This window comes from Dermacentor variabilis, chromosome 3 (genome assembly GCF_050947875.1).
Source record: "Dermacentor variabilis isolate Ectoservices chromosome 3, ASM5094787v1, whole genome shotgun sequence".
NCBI classification, from domain to species: Eukaryota; Metazoa; Arthropoda; class Arachnida; order Ixodida; family Ixodidae; genus Dermacentor; species Dermacentor variabilis.
In genome coordinates, this window is record NC_134570.1 from 79,096,421 (window position 1) to 79,111,890 (window position 15,470).

The window sequence follows — 15,470 nt, forward strand, 5'->3', positions numbered from 1 at the left end:
ATCTGTACCACCACATGGAGGGGTAACCTCAGGTGAAGCTACGCACACCACGGAAAAAATAGTAACCAATTTCACAAGAGTGTTTGGAGGTGCTGTTCCATCAATACCAACCAAACCGAAACCAGCTGCAGGCCTGTCGCAGAAGCAAACACCTTCTGATTTGAACAGAATGGTTACAGCAGCGGGTACTGTGCAGCCGGGTGCTCATACCAGGTTGAAACCAGCAGTGACTAACAGGCCTGAAGTCGCCCCAGCCTTGAAAGCATCCATGGCTACAATAACAACAGAGAAAACGGTTTCTAGAAATTCACAATCAGTTCAAACAAAGAAAACAGCTTTGAATAGCCCTGTAAACAAAGGCAAAGGAAGCGTACCACACGTATCATTACCACCTAAGCAATCAAGTATTTCTCAACATCGCACCGTGCCACGAAATCCAACTGTGCCACCACATGGAGGGTTAACATCAGGTGAAGCTACACACACCACGGTAAAAGTAGTAAACAATTTCACAAGAGTGTTTGGAGGCGCCGTTCCATCAACACCAACCAAACCGAAACCAGCTGCAGGCCTGTCGCAGAAGCAAGCACCTTCTGATTTGAACAGAATGGTTACAGCAGCGGGTCCTGCGCAGCCTGGGGCTCATACTAGGTTGAGACCAGCAGTGAGTAACAGGCCTGTAGTAGCCACACCCATGAAAGCATCCACGGCTACAATAACAACGGAGAAAACAGTTTCTAGAAGTTCGCAATCAGTTCAAACAAAGAAGACAGATTTTAATAGCCCTGAGCACAAAGGCAAAGGAAGCGTACCACGTATATCATTACCACCTAAGCAATCAAGTATTTCTCAACATCGCACCGTGCCACGAAATCCACCTGTACCACCACATGGAGGGTTAACTTCAGGTGAAGCTACACACACCACGAAAAAAATAGTAACCAATTTCACAAGAGTGTTTGGAGGTGCCGTTCCATCAATACCAACCAAACCGAAACCAGCTGCAGGCCTGTCGCAGAAGCAAGGACCTTTTGGTAGCCATAGTAATGCTTCAGCGGCAGGAAGCGTTTTGCTTGGTGTAGAATCGAAGGGGAAACCAGTAACGATTCATAGACCTGCAGCAAAGTCACCTAGAAAGGTCCCGGCGACATCAGATACTAAAGCTGAAACCGAAAAGCGGCTACGAGACCGAGCAGGAGGGTCTGATATTTCGACAATGCAATCATCGCTTGAGGAAATGTCCAAAAAGAATCGCTCAGGTTCAGAGAAATCAACCGGGAAATCTATTTCTCAGACGATTTCCGGAACGCGTAGTTCAGTATTGAAAGTAAGGCCTACAACTTTAATGACGATTAATGCGACAACTGCAAGCCATGTCACGTTGAATCAGGCGTGGCCACAGCACGACGGTGTCGGCCAACTTCTAATAACAACGTCAACTATGGAAAATAAAACAATTGGAATTCCGTTAGCGCCTCCCAGTGGAAAAACTTCGATAAGGGTCCCTGCCACGCAACGCGATGCAACAGTAAGCAACAATGCTTTCCCGTCAGCGTTGACGCAAATGCTTTTGTTGAGGATCCTCGGCAGAGTGAGGGTGACAAGTCCAAGCGCAGTTAATTCGAGGGAATTACTTCCTTCTTTCACGGCAGAACCTGCTGTTGCAAGCAAGCCCCTTTCTAGAGAAACGATACCTAAAGCTTCGTTTGTTACGGGTCACAAATGTGATCAAGAGGCCCTTGCGAACGCTAGAGCGGTTCTTTCGGGTCTGCAACCAATTTTGGAGCGGAAAAACACCACCACCACAATAACAACTTTTCTGAAGGCACCTGGTGGTCGCATCTTCAATGTCACGGACATCGTCTCGTCCAGCACAACCATTCAGCCCATTGGGAAGATGTCAGCAGCTACGATACATAACGAGAGTCCTGCGATGCCTTCATATTTCAAAAATGTGCACAAACCAATGACGGAAATGCAACAACGTGTGACCGGGCAAGCATCTCAGCTCGAACCATCGCTATCAGAGATGCAAACCAAAGGACAGCCTTGCAGGTTACAACCACCAGTAAGTGAGAAAGCCGGACAAATTTGAGTTCGGTTATATGGCTCTTCCTTTATGCAACAAAGAATGTATGTGGGATAAAGAAATGCAGGCTGGCTGGAGATCTGCGAGGAAAAGTAATCAGTCGAATCTATACGGCTGTATTGTGAAAATAGGCTGCCTGCTATGTCAGCAGTAACTTCAAGGTTGAGAATATTGCAGAGCTGCAGTTACGATGGGACACTGCTCTTTTCGTTAGCATCCTCACAGAGAACAGAATATGAATAAATAAATAAATAAATAAATAAATAAATAAATAAATTGACAGATAAATGAATAAATTAACGAAAGGATGATTCAGGCGTTTAACAAGAATATATAGAGATAGTTTAAGTAAAAGAAGGCAGAGAGGTCGGCCTAGAGCTAAGGCGCTCTAGCCTGCTACACTGCACAGGGGGAGGGGGAACGGGGACATAAAGGTGTGATGACGGATGATGATGACATAGCGTTTAACAAGAAAATAACTATTTTACTAATGGTGCTTCCAGTGGACCAGCCTTCATCAGAGTGAATCGGACTACAGAACGCGTTCTTTTTTAACCGTATACACGTGGGTACAGGTGTGCACGCGGTAAAACCACGGAAGCGATTGCGATTAATCACGACACTAAGAGCTACAGAGAAAGCAGTCAACATCGTGGCAAATCCCTCTGTTCTAATTAGAGGACACTTAACTTCTGACACTCGCCAAAGTGGTCTACGCCCCTGAATGTTCTAGAAGCCGTAAAAGGGCTTATTTGTCTGACCAATAGGCTGTTTGGATAATCACAGGTCACATGCCTACACCGCAAGCGTCACGTAGTACGTGAACTTTTTGCGTAAACGTAACTGGTCAGTAAGCACACACAAGCTACCTTAAGGCATGATTAGGCGGATAAAAAAGCGGGCCCCTTGGTTTCTTTTCTTCTCGTTCATGACATAGCGAGGATCTCGAGTACGGCAACATCGATGCCTTCAGGTAGCATGTGTGGGTTTATTGACCAGTTGCTTTCACGCAAAAAGTGCGCGTATTACGTGAGGCCAGCGATATATTATATGTTCTATATTTGCTATCATATACTTGAGTGGTGGCACTGGCTAATAATATAATCAGGCTTGGTTGTAGCAGACAAACAAATGCTGCGGACAGTATAAAAGGAAACGGCGCCAGGCTAGGTCAATTAGAGCGTCGCACGGGTAATGCGAAGACGTGGGTTCTTATCCCTCATGCGGCCAGTTTTTCTTCAACTTTCATTCTGATTTATTTGTGATTTCTGTGCTTCAATTAATAATAATAGATAATAATAAAAATAATGTCAATGTGTCAATCAAATAATGTTATATATATATATATATATATATATATATATATATATATATATATATATATATATATATATATATCATGAACAAGAGAAGAAGGGAAACCGAGGGTTTGGATGTTTGCTAATCATGACAATATAAACCCAACGACCTTGCAGCCAATGAAAGCGTCGGGAAAATTAGCTGTTGTTCACACTGAAATCTATAAAATAATAAAGAAAAGAGAAACGAAAACCAACCTTGCTTCCGGTGGAAGCCAAACCCACAACTTCCGCATATGCGTGCTACCGATTGCACAACGGCGACCGTTTTCACTCGGCCGGCAGCGGCAATTCATCTTTTGATCCGCTTTCATTTCATTATTTTCTACAATTAAATTTCAGCTACGAGTAATTCCCTTGATTCTTTCCTTGGCTTCATTGTTTGTTGTGTTTATTTGGTCGTGATTAACAAGCGCCGAGCCTTTCGGTTTCAATTTTCTCTCGTTAATTTTGCAGAAAGAGGATCTCGAATTCGGAAGTTGTGGGTTAGGATCCAACCGACGACAAGTTAACTTTTCGTCCTCTTTCATTTCACTTTTGTTCATTATTTTGCATTTCCCCTATGCTTTCCTGGGCGTTATTCTTTGTTGGCATTATACATGTATGCCGTTGTGACCCCGCTAAAGCTTTAGCAAACGTATTCAGGGATTTAAGAAAAGTCGCAGTTTACCCCAAAAGGAGAAGCATTAATTGCGTTAGCGAATTAGTAGACAGCTATAAGAAGCAAGGACAGTAGTTCTATAGGCCATATAAGCTTGTAAACATTCGCTTACTAACTTAATTGCCAAGCATGGTGTTGCGTGCGCACAAGAAAGCATGAACACATGTAACTCAATGACAGCGCAAACTCGCTGTCGGAACACTCAAGTGAGGAAGGGCGGCAGCAGGAGCTAGCCAATTGACCTTTGTGCTGCCTTTCGCTTCAACGCGAATTAAGCGGCGAGAATATAGCGCGCACGAAGCTATCAGCCATCGGTGCACCTAGGCACCTAGTCTCAGTCCCCATTGCAAATCGCTGTCAAGATAAAGGCAGTATGGCCACGCTATACGCAGCAGCCGCCGGAATAGAACGCTCCTTTCCCCCTCCCCCCCCCCTCAGTGCCTTGCGTGTGACGATAGACGGCGCGCTTCCTACCCGCTTTCCTCCCTTACACGCCCGAGATTAAGCCACTATCGTCGGCTCACCCTCGCATGCTTTCCCTAGTACATACAGCTTACGGCGCGCGGGGACGGTGTTACTGCCATTGGACTTTATATGGAACATCGCGGCGATGGCGACGGTGACGACGGCGGCAGAAACGCGTCTGGTGTGTCCATATATTTACTATTGCAATAATATTGTGGCGCAAGATACAACTTTGGCGTTCGGTCGTTAGATTTTCGACGGCAATTTGATAGTTCTCATTAAATGCATCGTTTAGCCTTCAAGTGCTGCACATGGCTATCGGTGCGGTCTTTATACGGTACCATTGGTGGTGTTAATGGGCATTAAACATGTCGAAACTATATTTAATTGTATTTTGGGTTTATTCCATTTTGCAGGTGCCACCAGTTTTAAATTGCAGGTTCACGTGTGACAACCACAAAGACAATGAGCGCTACGAAATTGAGAAAGACGGAACTCCGTGCCATTTGCACAGAAGGGTAAGTTGCGAAAGTTCCACTATGTGCTGATGGATGCCGCTGGGTTAGGTTCGTTCTGCAAACTCAAGTATCAGACGATGGCACCCACCAAGAAGCTGTCTTCCTCTACTTCATTTCCTCTAGTCTGCCCTTTATTTACTGCCGCCATTGTGTCTACAAAGTTCTGTTGAATCAGTATGATTTGGGTTGATAGTGGCCACATTCCGATGAAAGCACAACGAGGAAAGCACTGATGTGCAGAGCTCTCATACTGCTGCAATAAATCCCCACATCGACGAAGTATTTCACAGTCCTCCGCCTCTGTCGTAATTTGGGACTCATAGTAAGAAGGAGGAAGCCTTGTGTGCACCTGGGCTAATATACTAAATTATAAAAAAATCAAAGTTTTTTCATCCTAGGCACAAAATAAATTAGCAACACAAAAACTTAACACTGAAATATTTGGTAAAAAAATACTTATTTACTGATCCTTTGAAGACACAGGGTCCTGCGTGCGTCTGCGACGCTATGAGACCATTACGGTATCCGCGGCCATCTTTTTTGTGCATTCGTGTCTGTACATTCCTCAATTTTAAATAAGCCAAGTTTTAGTTCATTCTTAGGATGCTCACGCACTTTCCGGTGCCCGTCTGCATTTACACCTGTTTGCCTCTTTGTATGTCGATGTCTCTAACCGTTCTGCTGCCAAGTTGCGTCACTGCGTAGTCTATGGTCTAAAGAGTAGAGCATTGGCTGTTATGCTCAGGGAACCCGGTTCCAAACCAGCTCTCGGACCAACTTGTGTCACTGGGTATGTGTCACTGAGTATGTGTCGATTTTCAACGAATCTTCTTGGCTCCCAGTTGGGTGACTCGGTATGTGTCAATGGATATGTCCAACTCTTCAATGACAGTAAATCATATAAAATTCACCTTGGGCGCGATCGAAACGCGCGTTCAGTTTTTGTTCAGTTTCGCCTCATGCGGTTGGCCCAGGACGCGCCAACTCATCAGCCGTGCCCGACGGTCACCCTGGTGTGCAGAATGGGTACGATTCTACCCATTCTACCCTGGTTTCGGCTCCCCCGCCTCATAGTTATTCAAAAAATAGAGTTTAAGATTTGGGCATATTTAAGCGTTGGGGCCTCCTGGCGTTTGGGTAGGTCAGTGGTTCCGTAGCCAAGTCAAACCTTCAATCGTTTGCATTTCCATATGCAAGTCAGACTAACTCGCAGCTCCTTCGACATGTAGTCACATATGACCACACACTTATGCATGTGGCGTTTGATGTTCCCAAAACATAACCCTAACCCTAAAATGACAACTAAAAGAGGTAATTTTTTGTTGAAAGATAGTTCATTTACACGCAAGAGCTCTTAGTTGGCACGAAGCTAACACTGTACATTGCATAGGCTGTGATTAAAGCCGAGTCGAAGCAATCCGCAATGGCATAAATTTCGGCCTCTGGTGCGCCAGGTTCTCAGCGAAAGTACATTTTGACCGAATGTATTGCGATCGGCGGTTCGTCGATTTCACTTCCCGGTGGAAGAACGCTGTCGCGAGATTGACGAATATGGCACCGCTCGCATGTTCAACGCCCATTGTTCACTGAATACGTGTCTCGGCTACTCTTGTCTACCCTTGTTTCAGTTCGCTCCCGGGAAATTATTGTTCACTGCGGCAGCACAGTGGTAGTAACGAGACCTCTTCGGGGCAGCGATGTGCATTCCGGATCGGCCGCCCCAAGAACCCAGCACGCTTCGGGTTCTGCGCGTGCGCAGTGCCGTAGCCCTAATTTCTTGGGTACGCAAGGTGATTGCTCGTCCCCTTGTGTAAAACTCTCCAATATATTCACACACGCGCCAGGCACGGACTTCGTAGCGGCTGCGTTGGATGGCGCAGCGTTTCCAGATGAAAACGCGAGAGAGGAGCCGGGTTCCAGTACTCGCCTCATCCATGAAGCGTCTCTGAGGAGGCAGTATTATGTGCCTCTACATTGGTTCCGTGATCATCGCATTAACGTCGACATTCATCGCGAGTAGGGATCTGCAGGAATTAGTAATAGGTGGTGGTGCTGCTGATGGTTGTAGAAATGTTTTAATTTCTCTACACGTGTACGACCTCCCCTCTTGGTCGCTACCATCTGGGGAGCTGCGTCAGGAGTGAACGAAACTTATTTGTTTCTCTTTATTTTTTTCAGGTTGGGAGCCTGATCGGCGTCTGTGTGCGTGGGCAGTGTCAACAGATTGCAAATAAATGAGGGCATGTGCGTTGCCTGTCAAACGTCTTCTTGCTTTCTTTTTTCAAATATTATTTTCTTGTAGTTGGCCCAGTGACTGTGGCGTTCCGCTGTGAGCACGAGGCCACGGGTTCGGCTCCCAGCCACGGCGGCCATATTGGAAATCAAAATGCGCGCACGAACAATGGAGTAACTACACCTAGGTTCACATTAAGGAAATTCAGGTGCTCAAAACTTCTTTGGACTCTTCAGCAAAGCGCACTTTTTAGCCCGCTATGCCGGCGTCAGGACATTCGACCCCGTAATTTATTTTACCGTAACTGAGTGGACCAATAAAATGAGCGTATTGTACCTCATTTAAAGGTTGCTCTCCTTAGCCATAAATTGAGCGGAACATTTCACATCAAAATGGTGCATTTTCTTTAATCAAGTCTGGGAACAGGGAATTGGTACGGGCTCCGAAACGTCTCAGTGTTTATTCACCTATACTTGGCCAGCGACCGCAACTATTTCATCAGGGTGTTACCTGTCCAGACGAATATTCGTCAAACTATGGACTCGTCAAACTATGTTGGCAGTACGTCGGCGATAAACGCACCTGAGTTTGCGAACTTAATCAGAAAAATTCCCACGCAATCCATCTATGTCAAACTATGTTGGCAGAACTATGGATCGTAAAACTATGTTGGCAGAACGTCGGTGATAAACGCACCTGAATTTGCGACCTTAATCAGAAAAATTCCCACGCAATCCATCTAACGATGATTGTCGGTGTTAAGTCCATTAGTACTCACGCGATGTAGCGACACACATTATTGGTGAAGACACCTTTATTTAGAATCAGAAGAGGTCATTCTGAGATTTCCAGTGCTTCTGCGATTTATGCGACACACGCACTGTCTCCGGGATTGGCCCATTTTGCTGTTGCACTTGCTGGTCAGAGTGGGCCATGACAATGATGGCGTGACCACGAGGCAGTGACGATGATGGAATAACGAAGAAGGAATCACGTCGACGAAACGACGAAGTCGGTAGGACGATCACGACATGACGACAATAGGACGACAATAAAAGTCGAAAGCCGATGCTGTTATGGTGACGATGGAACAGCCACGAGGACATCGCGATCACGAGCAAATACCTAGTGTCCCAAGCGTAGAAAACTTGGGTCACTAGATCAGCGTAAGAGGCTAGATAGCCTGGAGGTGCTTAACGTCGTCAAGTAATGCTAATGGTGTAAAAAACTAAACGATCTGATACCCGAACACGGAGGTTAACTTAGTTATGCAACATGTTGCGATCCACTTGATTGAAACAAACTCTACGAAGTCTATTTTATTGGCAGTGCGGTACCTGTTATTCTAAAAAAACTGCAGGTAAATAGAAGATTTAAAACCGGCCTGTTGCAGACACTGTGATACTGCTGCGTGCGATGAATTACTCGAGTAGATAGGTGGCCATAGATGGAAAACCATTATGAATATTTCTATCGTGTTTTCCGCCAAACAACTGCGCGATTGTGCATCTGAGGTTTGATTTTCACTGCGCGATAAGTAGACACCTCATCTATCAATTGTTAATGTAGTTTTTTTTTTCAAAGATAACAAGCAAGAAAAAAAAATATGTGTTTCAGGAGCTCCTATCACTACTACCGCAAGGATCACCAGACTGCGTTAGGTGACCTACTGGCAACAGCTACTATCCTGTTTTTCTCGCAAGTGTTCTGCCTCGTTATTGATAAATGGTTTCCGTTATTTCTCCCACATCATTGAATGAACGCAAGTAGACTCTGGTTATTCGGATCATGGTGATACAAATGTGCTTATCAGAACACACAAAAACACAAAGAGGAATTGATTTAATATTATTTTGAAGCTAAGAAATAATGCACAGTACATTTCATCGTTCGTTTCCGTTGTTTTTATTTGTTTTCAGGAAGCGCATTCACGACATTACCAAAGCAACGTTATCAGTGATACTTCGGTTGTGCTCCATTCAACGTACAGATCAGTTACTCAATTGAAATGCGATATAGGTTGTCAAGTACTCTTTCTTATTGTTTCGTGCAGTGGATACAATCACAAATAAAAGTGTGTCTCCGATGCGGAACAAAACTGCTGCTACCAAAGATGTTCTGTTTCGGAGGCAGTTGCGGTAGGTTGTGTCTGTTTCTTGCCCTATGAAAACATGACGCAACTTGTAATCTTCCGGTGTTAATACTTCTAAACATCAAAGTGTCTATATAAGCTAAAGAATCCCGTCTAAAAGATCTAATTTCGTGGTCGCAGAAACGCAAACAAGCTTATCAAATTCATTAAATCAGCTTTATTTGTCTCAAGCACTAAAGGTGCGAGCTTGACAATCCCTCATGTGTGTGAGAACCCGACTCCTGCCGAAAAACAGATGACTTGACGTCACTTTTTTAACGAAAATTGTTTTTTTTTTCTACGACCATGTGCTTCTACAAATGTTAGGCCGCGTCATCCTCGCTGGCGCTTAGACAAAGGTGGACCAAGGTCGGCCTTTTATTTTCCTTGAGTGAAACGGCTTGTCTATGACAGATGTGGGCCAAGGATCACTGGATATACACACGTTGCATCGAATAGTGACAACTTGACCCGTTTCTTCTCGCAAAGGTAGTGCGATGCTTTAAAGCCCACAGACACTTATGTGTGGTGGCTTAGCCTTTGGAGTCCGTGAATCTTTTATACATTGTCAGCCATCTCCAAGGAATCACGTCAGCCCCACGTGACGGAAGGGCTACCCAATCAGCTTTTAGCTTTTGCGCCAGACGCATCTACTTGTGCATCACGCGGTGGAGTATTTATTCGTCAGTGCGTCAGACAGTGTAACAAAAAGCGAGGGCCGTTGCACGTTTGTGGAAGAGTTTTTAAGCAACACTTCAATTTTCGAAATTTCAACGCAATGTTCGTGGACACCGTTATATGGGCAGGTTTGGCCGTTCTAGTCGCAGGTAAGTGACCAAGGCTTGCGTTTGGGTAGTTAGAATGTCATTGAGTGTCAGACAGCGGTGCACAGTTTCAGGAGACACTGCAGCTAGCAAAATGAGCGTGAACGAATGCACTCAGGAAACCTTCTATTAAGTTAGAGCAATTCTTCGTCCACTTTGTACAAATACATGACTGGCGAAATATAACATCTTATCCTGTTAACATTCTTAAAGCTCCGCATTTCGAGACACAATAATTTGAGCACAGTAGCTTTCGTGTTGCCCTCATTTTTTTGTAGGTATGAAAGCTTATCGCCCATAGTAATTTTCGTGTAACTTCAAACGTTTTTTTTTTTCAAGAAACACTACAAAATGTGTCGCTTCTATATAGGCTACACGGAGAAGAGTGAAAGGAACACTTCCTACAGCGCTACAGCATTACACACGCGTAATGCCTGGAGCGAACAATATCGAAAGCTTGGCAGTTCAAGGTGCAAAGACAAAAAAATAAGAGACATCATGTATCTATGTTTCTCGCCGTCATAAACAACATTCCGCCTCTGCTCTCTTTCTCATCAAAGAACACTCGCACTACGGCTTACAGCACCGAGAAACATTCCCACCATTTGCTAGGCTGCAGCCATAAGACCCATGATTGTGTGATCGTACATTAGCTTGATATAGCTGAAGAAAACAAGGAGTATTCTCGTCAAGCATGCAACAAAGTAAAGAGAAGCTTTAGTTGGGAGAAGAAAGGATGTTTGTAGCTCGCGAGGTGGTTTCTTGCCACTTCGTTATCCTTACGAGGATGAATGTGGAAGCATTGCGGCCACGTCAGCAGATGCCTGGCGACATCCGGGGCGCCATTGGCAGAGTCACGTGAATCGAGCGACCACGCAAAACACAAGCGCCACGGCGTGACCAACGGTGTTCGTCACAAGGTCCGCACAACGCAAGGCAGTGGGTTCAGCTCGCACCAAAGGTCGCGGGTCGGAGCGCCTTGATTAACTCTACCTCAATTAACTGGGCCTTAATTTACTTTGGCTTATTCAACACCAAAGGTCGTTGGTTGGAGTGCCTTAATTACGTATATCTTAAGTAACTCTGTCTTTGTAAACTTTGCCTTAACACCAAACATAGTGGGTCCGGCTGCGGCCAGTGGTCGTGGGTGGTCCTTTTCGGACCATGGCATAGTCCCGCAAGCGCCGCATTTTCCGCCTCGTGGGACATGTAACGCTTCGGCATTAAAACTGTTGACTTTGAGAGGGCAAGCTGGAGAGGTTGGAGCACTGATTTACTTTCCGAAACCATCTACTAGAGTTGCAAAATTGCTATCAAGTAAGAAACCCCTACCTAACTTTGGCCGATTATTTCATATTTCCTTTTTGCCCAGCGCAATCTAAGGCACGGGTACCCCTGGTACCCCCTGGACCCCAGGTAACCCAGGTACCCCAGGTAACCCAGGTACCCCAGGTACCCCAGGTACCCCAGGTACCCCAGATGCCCCAGGTGCCCCAGGTACCTCAGGTGCCTCAGGTACCCCCAGGACCTACGGCAACCAAGGCCCCGCCGGGACCCCCGCGTGACAAAAACCCCGATTGTGATGCTTTGAGAAAAAAGGTTCCCGTAAGTATTGCGACAGCTTTTTAGTTCTACGTCGGCGCCGTGCATAGTTTATTCAGAAGGCGCGCATAGTTTTATATTGCCAGGGGACAGATGACCTTACCGACCGTTCTGACAAAACATGTATTTGAAGTTATCTTTAAAAGCTGCCCTAAAGTACTGCCGATGAGAAAGAAGCAGGCAAAGCGCTGATAAATTTTGCATTAGCTTTGAAATGTATACATTTCTGGTATATTAATGTTCGAGTTCTTTTCTGACGCCGTTTCCACGCCCAGCTTATATACTCTTGCAATGCGCGTGAAGAAATATAGCGAGTTGTACCAAATAAAAAATTCTGCAAAATAAATAATCGTTCAACGCCGACTTGTAGTCTGCATGCACGGCAGAGAAGACAGCTCAAAGAGCGAGAAATAAATTAAGTTTGATGATGGCATGGGCCATGCAGCCTGGAATTTACACGTGTGCCTCATGTCTGGGCTCACGCACGAAGCGACTCACCCACGATTTCAGTACTTTATTTTATTTCAGGCTCTCTTTTTGTACTAGAATAAACAAGCGCGTTGTTAATTTGTTCTTTTTTTTTCTTCTAAGAGAGTATGAAGTTATATGAAGGAGGCGTAGGGACAGCCTTTCCTGGTAAAACACTTTAAATTCTAGACACACTTTCATATTTCACTGTTCCGCTGCATCTTCAAAAAAGTTGCACGCTAATTAAAGTCCATCGTCTGCTCAGAATCACAGCGGCAAGATAGTACAACATTTAGGTCATTGACATGTGATGTTCTTATGTATTTTTTGTTTTATCGTTAATATTTCATTAGCAGGCATCTAGATAGCACTCCTAACGATTAAGTTTACCTCAGGGATATCCGAATCGTGGCTATAGCTTGGAACACGCGGCCCTTGTGATGTCTACCTCTGGCTGCCCTATGAGGGAGCCGTTCTCTTGACTACAAATAATAGTAAATATTGCATTAGCTTCTACAGAATTTGGTAGTTTCCCTCAAGCTACGCATGGGCAGTTTTGTGGGGGGCTAAATCATAGAGCCTCAGCCGAAAATCAAGCGGAAGCGGAGCACACGATAACATTTACAGTTTTGAACTTCGGTATTGTGCCTATAGGCTCTTATAAAGTATGACTAACTCTTTTTTGACTATTTATGTGGCTTCCCCAGTCACAATTTCAATTACATAATTCAGCATATAATCTCAGTCTCGAATTACGCACTCAATATCTACCTTGCGACTCCTAAGTCAACCTAGAAGACTTCGCAGGGCAGTGAGTGAGTGAGTGAAATAACTTTATTAGGTCCAGAGAAGACGCAGGGGAGACCCCGCGCCACCCGGCTAGTCCCACGTAGGAACCGCCAAGCCGAGCTTGACGGCCCGATCGCGGGCACTCTGGATGGCCAGGGTTTGGTCACTAAGTTCGGGGCTGCCCAAGAGCGAAGCCCACCTATCCTCGCTGAAGGATGAGCCGATGGCTTTGTTTTAAATAACCTGGAAGTGTTTCCTTTGCGCAAGTCTCATTGGGATTCTGGATGTGTTTCTATTTCACAGGGATATCTTTACCACAACTGTACCTTCATCTGTGAGGGAGATGAAGACTTTGTCTTGAGGGACGGCCAGTCGTGCTTTGTAAGTATAGTTGGAGTGAAATTCAACTGGTGTCTGTATAGCATAGTGTAATTTGACATAGTTTGTCAAAAACTCAAGCGCCCCCGAGTGGCATAATATCATAGGCTGAGAAGGGATGAAGAAACATGTTTTACACATAACAATAAACAAAAAATCGCACCCTGACTAACCGAAATGCATTGAAAATGAAAGAAACATGAAGTGTATCAAAGGAGTTAAGGGTTACACACAAATAAAAACAAACCTTTTTTATCTATTATTCCTCACATTCTTGAATACTATGCGAGCGTGTAATAGAGGAAAGGGAATTTTAACAACTTACCGCATTGTCCTCAATCATGCTCCCAAGATAAATGATATCTTCAAATCGTTTCATTGTTGATCGTTTCATTGTTCAAATCGTTTCATTGTTGAAATCGATTTTCATTGTTGACACAGGACGGCTAATTATGTATACCATTTTTCTTAAGACCAAGAATAACAGTGACTCTGTTATATAGTATGCGTGACGGTATTTATTCTTTCTATTAACCTTTTTTCACACATAGTCTTGTGGCCTTGCGGTTTTTTAAAAACAAGGTATCTGTATCAGTGAAAAACAAAGCAATATTTCATTTCTTTTACTTCCCTTTTGCAATTCCCAAAGTAAACATCATAGAAAAGGATGAGAAAGCTGGTTTGTGCTGAAAAAAAGAAATATTTAAAAAGTAATCAGAAGACATAGTGACAAGCGCCCTCTTTCACATTAGTGCCTTATGAAATTTGTTCAAGATTTCGATAACTGTAGGCACTATACTACATTTTATTATACAACGAGCTACATAGGTGTAGTGGAATCAGGCGTGCGCACGCGCACCACCTATTGGCTTGAAACCCAAAATTAAGGCAGGTTTGCGGTGGCGCTCCAGTCACGTGGGCTCTACTGCTCGACCACCCAAGCAACGTGAAAGTACGCGTGTTGCTCCGTTTCGAAGCATCGTGTGCTGAGGAAATTACAATTTTTTATGTGTGTGTGATCACCTTTAACGTGTTCATTAGAGACATTGCGAGCCATTAAAAGCTAGCGCCCTTGCTTTCCTCCTGGCTTTGAAACTGCACACTAATGAAAGAAATGCGCCACGTTGCGCCTGTATTACACTGCTGCTCAAAACCATTGTTGTCCCGGTTATTGAATCAACTACAGTACCGAGGAGCAGGATCTGTAGTCATACAGAACGTTTAAGCGTCAACAAGTACAGTAAAACAGATGACATTTACGACTGGCCTTTTTAGAGCGCTTTCAAGTCGCTTTAATGGTCGCGTAAAGCAGTAATGGAATTATATTACGGAAACAAATGGCATTGGCAGCGTTATTCCAGATTTATAAGCACTAAATAAGAACGCGCTCCTAGTCATAGTAAAGCTTAATTACATTCTTAAATGACCTTCGAAGCTTCACTGGAGCACTCGAAAACGACCAGTCGAATTTGTCATGATAGTTACCGAAGGAGATACAAAAATCTCAGCATATAGACTCGACGCGAAAAAAACGACCGATGAAGAAAGCTGGTGAAGATTCATTTAGAAAATTACCTCCGCCGAAAAAAAAGAAAGGATTCCAGGGTTACAATAGACACCTAGAAAAGTACGCCGTAGTAAAAAGTTGGTTTAAGAAGACAGGCTATGTGTGAGGATATGGTCGCGCTCAAGAAAATGCTTTATTTTTCGGGAATAGTATATTGGGGACCTGCCCAGTGGCGCCCTTCTTGCTTTTTGATGAAATTTAGAATTCCAAGAAACTCCGATGTTCTTAAAAACGAGAAAGCCGCTTCGCGCCAGAAGCAGTAGCGTACGTGCTATATCTGCGACTCCTGCAGCCTATACCTCGGTGGCGCCACCAAAAAGAGAACACTGCAACCTATTTACGACCGCGCGAATACAATTTTGACGTTATGAGATAGCCGCCATGTCA

At 44.5% G+C, this 15,470-nt stretch overlaps 2 protein-coding genes across 3 annotated transcripts in view; both read left to right on the forward strand.

The window, feature by feature from the left end:
* Window positions 1–305: 305 nt before the first annotated feature.
* LOC142575927 (uncharacterized) lies at window positions 306–7,357 on the forward strand. The gene is made up of 3 exons (XM_075685731.1): window positions 306–2,068; window positions 4,990–5,091; window positions 7,270–7,357. Exons 1-3 carry the CDS (start codon window positions 608–610, stop codon window positions 7,327–7,329), a joined length of 1,623 nt encoding a protein of 540 aa, XP_075541846.1. The 5' UTR covers window positions 306–607; the 3' UTR covers window positions 7,330–7,357.
* A 2,767-nt stretch (window positions 7,358–10,124) lies between these two features.
* The window catches only part of LOC142575931 (uncharacterized), a 42,290-nt gene continuing 36,944 nt past the window's right edge, over window positions 10,125–15,470 (forward strand). For both annotated transcript variants that reach the window (XM_075685736.1, XM_075685737.1), the window contains exons 1-3: window positions 10,125–10,282; window positions 11,652–11,884; window positions 13,442–13,519. In XM_075685736.1, coding sequence (XP_075541851.1) covers window positions 10,234–10,282; window positions 11,652–11,884; window positions 13,442–13,519 — 360 coding nt within the window. In that variant the 5' untranslated portion in view covers window positions 10,125–10,233. The remainder of the gene's footprint in view (window positions 10,283–11,651; window positions 11,885–13,441; window positions 13,520–15,470) is intronic.